This window comes from Ranitomeya imitator, chromosome 7, assembly GCF_032444005.1.
Source record: "Ranitomeya imitator isolate aRanImi1 chromosome 7, aRanImi1.pri, whole genome shotgun sequence".
Classification (NCBI taxonomy): Eukaryota; Metazoa; Chordata; class Amphibia; order Anura; family Dendrobatidae; genus Ranitomeya; species Ranitomeya imitator.
In genome coordinates, this window is record NC_091288.1 from 49,685,320 (window position 1) to 49,691,319 (window position 6,000).

General features: G+C 47.0%; 1 protein-coding gene across 1 annotated transcript in view; it reads right to left on the reverse strand.

The window, feature by feature from the left end:
• PDE11A (phosphodiesterase 11A) overlaps positions 1-1,365 on the reverse strand; it is a 572,166-nt gene extending 570,801 nt beyond the window's left edge. The window contains exon 1 of the mRNA XM_069733206.1: positions 224-1,365. Within this exon, the coding sequence (XP_069589307.1) occupies positions 224-1,000 (777 nt within the window). The 5' untranslated portion in view covers positions 1,001-1,365. The remainder of the gene's footprint in view (positions 1-223) is intronic.
• Positions 1,366-6,000: the final 4,635 nt, after the last annotated feature.

The following is a 6,000-nucleotide window of genomic DNA, read 5'->3' on the forward strand; positions in this document are numbered from 1 at the left end:
ATGAGTTATAGACAGCAGTAATTCCCAAGGGTTTCGTCAGAAACTGGAGTTATCAAACCTCATTGGAGTCTTGGGTGTGAAATGTGTGGTTGACAGTCAAGGTCTACAAGAAGATGGAGAACCTCATTTAGTGAGAATGCTCCTGCAAATCATGTCCACTCCACCCCACACCCCCTCAGTGACAGCTGACAGTGAGGCCACCAGGTGAGGAATAATGACCTACCTGGTAAGCATCTGGGATATTGACTGTCTCTCCATGTTCTGCAACATAACCTATGATACCTTTTCCCCAAGGCACCTGGACCTCATTGGAGTTATCCGTGCGGCAGGAAGGTAATAGAGTGGTTCCCGCGTGCACATCAAAGAACTTGGACACCAAACTCTTTTTGTTGGTTGAACCTTCCACCAAGAAGAGGGAACATCTGTCAGCGTCCACCATGATGCACACAAAGATCAAGATCTTGTAGCAAAGACTGGTGAGGTTGAGCTCATTGGATATGTCCTTCACTAATTCCAAGAAGAACTCCCTCTCATTGTGCTCCTTCAGGTAGTACTTATAGTCAATGGCAGTGGATGGATATTGGGGAATGTTGACCCTGGACTCCAGCAGAGCACTTAGAATATGAGCAGTGGTGGGAGGTAAGGAGCTGGCCTTCCTGAGCAAGGCTCTTCTCCTCATGCTGGTCAGAGGCTCCTGAGCTCTGGAGTTGACATGTTCATCATAGGTCCTGTTCACATTAATGGCCTTAGAACGAGCAAAACTTTTCCTCAGCTCCTTCTGAGATGCTCTCCTCTGCAAGCCATCTCCTCTGTTCCCCCAACACTCCTTACTCTTCTCATCAGCACTAGAGACAGAAGATGTTTTGGACATCTGGTTCCTCTTCAGCCACTTTTCCACCATGTAGTGTTTCCCTTTCCTGATGAGATAATCCTCAAAAAGATCTGGGTGCCTGTCCAAGAAACTTTCCACTTTGGAGAAGTCCAGCTCGGGCTCTGACATCTCTGCAATGTCACCTTCCTTTGGCTTTGCCAAATGGAATCTCAATGCCAGGTTGACTTCAAGTTTGCCAAAGCATGTTGTGTGGAAGGTGTGAGGTCTCACTGCACCTGCTACTTTCCAGGCAATCCCTTGTCTTCTTGGGGGATGTCCTCACTGTGTCAGGTCTGCAGTGACTTCATGCAATGATTACACAGTTGTGGAACTAATATTTCCATGTGTCCTTCTTCTCCTGCATCTTCTTGCCCAGTGCATGTGCTCCAATGATGCTCTGTGCACTGATAGTCTATAATCCCAGGAATCCAGACGTGTTCTCCTTGTGCTTAGCGAAAGATGTACTGAAGAGGCAGATTGCTCCTGTAGGTGTCACCCAGCAGCCATAGAACCTCCCAGTGATGCAAATCTGTGCAGGAGAGGGTTAATGTTAACCCCTGCGCTGCTGCTGCTGCCTCCTGCTGCTTGTACAGTGTGAGCAGAAGCAGAACATGATCCATCCCAAGCAGCTGGAACATTGCAGCTCCCCCTGCTGGCAGCTTCTAGGAACTACTAGAATAGACACTGCTGAGCCTGAATCTTCATCTTTCAATGCTGCTGCATTAAAGTATGAACAGGCGTCTAAAACAATCGTCCGTTTTTCATCCAGTAGTAAAAAAAACCTGATGATTTGATTTTTTTTATTATTTGTGCTGTCATCATTACGCACTCTGTATGCTATCCATATGTCCTTTTATTATTATTATTATTATTATTATTATTATTCCTTTATTTTTTTTTAATAACTGAGTGTCATCTTAACCCCATAATGACGATTTTTTTTCCATTTTTTTTCTCTTTTTCCTCTTTTCTTTTTCCTTCCCTTCTTCCAAGAGCCATAACTTTTTTTTATTTTTTCATCAATATGGCCGTCTGAGGGATTTTGTTTTTTTGTGGGATGAGTTGTACTTTTGTACTGACACCATTAATTCTAGCTCACAGTGCACTAGAAAATGGTGAAAAACAAATCAGAACGTGCTGAAATTGCCAAAAAAAAGTGCAATTTCACACTTGTTTTTGGGGTATTTTATTTAGCAAGTTCACTATATGGTAAAACTGACCAGGCGATATGATTCTACAAGTCAGTACAAGTACGTAGATATCAAACATATATAGGTTGCAAATATGTATTTGTAAGTGGTGAAAAAAATTTGGAAATTTAAGAAAAAATATTTTGTATTTGTCGCCATTTTCCGAAACCTGTAATGTTTTCATTTTTCAGGTTCTGGGCAGTTACTTGCTCCCTGAGCTGACATTTTACTGATACCATTCTGGGGCAGATACGATGTTTTGATCGCCTCTTTTTGTATTTTTTGCAATGATGCAACGGCCGAAAAACATAATTTTGGCATTTTGATTTTTTTTCTCATTATGCTGTTTATTCATCGGAATAATTTACTTTATATTTTGATAGATCAGACTTTAGTGAATGCAGTGATACCAAATATGTGCTTTTTTATTGTTTTATTTTTAATGGGGCAAAAAGGGGGTTATTTGATCTTTTGTGGCTTTTTATTTTTTTCATATTTTAGAAAACTTTTTTTAATTCACTTTTTACTATATTTAACAGTCCCCTTAGGAGCTTGAAGCTGCAATTGTCCGCTCGCTTGTACTTATGTAGCAGTGTATCAGTACTGCGATGTATAGTGAAAATAAGGGTCTCCTATGAACGCCAGTCACGCCATCAGCTGACCCCCAACTGTCATGACAATCCATTGGTGCCCCGTGATCATGTTATAGGTGCACATATGGGCACAAGGCATGAGGCGTCCCTCTGTCAGCACATGTTGTATACCCCTGTCAGAGATTGATAGAGGGATCTGACAGGTTAACAGCCGTGGACATAGCTCCAATCCACCTCATGCTGTTAATAACACATGATGGCTGACCAGAGGCGTAGCTAGGGTTTGGGATCAGGGAAGGGGGGGGGGGGGGAAGCTTCTGAGTGCGCCCCTAACCAGGTAGCCTTGATTAAAACTCGGTGATGCACCCTAAGGCTGCCGTCACACTAGCAGTATTTGGTCAGTATTTTACATCAGTATTTGTAAGCCAAAACCAGGAGTGGGTGATAAATGCAGAAGTGGTGCACATGTTTCTATTATACTTTTCCTCTAATTGTTCCACTCCTGGTTTTGGCTCAGGAATACTGATGTAAAATACTGACCAAATACTGCGAGTGTGACGGCAGCCTAATAGTGCAGGAGAACCTCAGCAGATGACCGAGCTATTACTGAAGATAATCTCCATATAAAGACCAATATGGATATTACCCCCATATGGTCAGTGGTAGATACTAGCACTACAGAGCATATAAGAGATCACTGCACAGTTACAGATAATGACTTACCACGTTCTCTCTGATGGAATCGTTCACTTTTCACGTCTTTTCCATCTGGCCCAGACCGACATGACGACTTCTTCCAGCCAGGACTTGTCTGCAGAGAATACAAGAAAGATACATTTCACTTCTCATATTCCAGCCCCATCACCATCTATTCCCAACCTGCACAAACTCCTCATCCTGCTGATACCCCAATACTGAGCCTCTGCTGCAGTATGTGTCCCTATTACTACACCTGATACCCCAATACTGAGCCTCTGCTGCCGTATGTGTCCCTATTACTGCCCCTGATACCCCAATACTGAGCCTCTGCTGCAGTATGTGTCCCTATTACTACACCTGATACCCCAATACTGAGCCTCTGCTGCCGTATGTGTCCCTATTACTGCCCCTGATACCCCAATACTGAGCCTCTGCTGCAGTATGTGTCCCTATTACTACACCTGATACCCCAATACTGAGCCTCTGCTGCCGTATGTGTCCCTATTACTGCCCCTGATACCCCAATACTGAGCCGCTGCTGCCGTATGTGTCCCTATTACTGCCCCTGATACCCCAATACTGAGCCTCTGCTGCTGCATGTGTCCCTATTACTGCCCCTGATACCCCAATACTGAGCCTCTGCTGCTGCATGTGTCCCTATTACTGACCCTGATACCCCAATACTGAGCCGCTGCTGCCGTATGTGTCCCTATTACTGCCCTTGATACCCCGATACTGAGCCGCTGCTGCCGTATGTGTCCCTATTACTGCACCTGATACCCCGATACTGAGCCGCTGCTGCCGTATGTGTCACTATTACTGCACCTGATACCCCGATACTGAGCCGCTGCTGCCGTATGTGTCCCTATTACTGCCCCTGATACCCCAATACTGAGCCACTGCTGCCGTATGTGACCCTATTACAGCCCATGATACCCCAATACTGAGCCACTGCTGCCATGTGTCCCTACTACAGCCCCTGATACCCCAATACTGAGCCGCTGCTGCCGTATGTGTCCCTATTATTGCACCTGATACCCCAATACTGAGCCACTGCTGCCGTATGTGCCCCTATTACTGCATCTGATACCCCAATACTGAGCCACTGCTGCCGTATGTGACCCTATTATTGCACCTGATACCCCAATACTGAGCCACTGCTGCCGTATGTGCCCCTATTACTACATCTGATACCCCAATACTGAGCCGCCGCTGCCGTATGTGTCCCTATTACTGCATCTGATACCCCAATACTGAGCCACTGCTGCCGTATGTGACCCTATTACTGCCCTGATACCCCAATACTGAGCCACTGCTGCCGTATGTGCCCCTATTACTGCCCTGATACCCCAATACTGAGCCACTGCTGCCGTATGTGCCCCTATTACTGCATCTGATACCCCAATACTGAGCCACTGCTGCCGTATGTGCCCCTATTACTGCCCTGATACCCCAATACTGAGCCTCTGCTGCCGTATGTGACCCTATTACAGCCCATGATACCCCAATACTGAGCCACTGCTGCCATATGTGTCCCTACTACAGCCCCTGATACCCCAATACTGAGCCGCTGCTGCCGTATGTGTCCCTATTATTGCACCTGATACCCCAATACTGAGCCACTGCTGCCGTATGTACCCCTATTACTGCATCTGATACCCCTATACTGAGCCACTGCTGCCGTATGTGACCCTATTATTGCACCTGATACCCCAATACTGAGCCACTGCTGCCGTATGTGCCCCTATTACTGCATCTGATGCCCCAATACTGAGCCGCCGCTGCCGTATGTGTCCCTATTACTGCCCCTGATACCCCAATACTGAGCCGCTGCTGCCATATGTGTCCCTATTACTGCCCCTGATACCCCAATACTGAGCCGCTGCTGCCGTATGTGTCCCTATTACTGCCCCTGATACCCCAATACTGAGCCGCTGCTGCCGTATGTGACCCTATTATTGCACCTGATACCCCAATACTGAGCCACTGCTGCCGTATGTGCCCCTATTACTGCATCTGATACCCCAATACTGAGCCGCCGCTGCCGTATGTGTCCCTATTACTGCCCCTGATAACCCAATACTGAGCCGCTGCTGCCATATGTGTCCCTATTACTGCCCCTGATACCCCAATACTGAGCCGCTGCTGCCGTATGTGTCCCTACTACAGCCCCTGATACCCCAATACTGAGCCTCTGCTGCCGTATGTGTCCCTATTACTGCCCCTGATATCCCAATACTGAGCCGCTGCTGCCATATGTGTCCCTACTACAGCCCCTGATACCCCAATACTGAGCCTCTGCTGCCGTATGTGTCCCTATTACTGCCCCTGATACCCCAATACTGAGCCTCTGCTGCCGTATGTGTCCCTATTACTGCCCCTGATACCCCAATACTGAGCCGCTGCTGCCGTATGTGTCCCTATTACTGCACCTGATACCCCAATACTGAGCCGCTGCTGCCGTATGTGTCCCTACTACAGCCCCTGATACCCCAATACTGAGCCTCTGCTGCCGTATGTGTCCCTATTACTGCCCCTGATATCCCAATACTGAGCCGCTGCTGCCATATGTGTCCCTACTACAGCCCCTGATACCCCAATACTGAGCCTCTGCTGCCGTATGTGTCCCTATTACTGCCCCTGATAC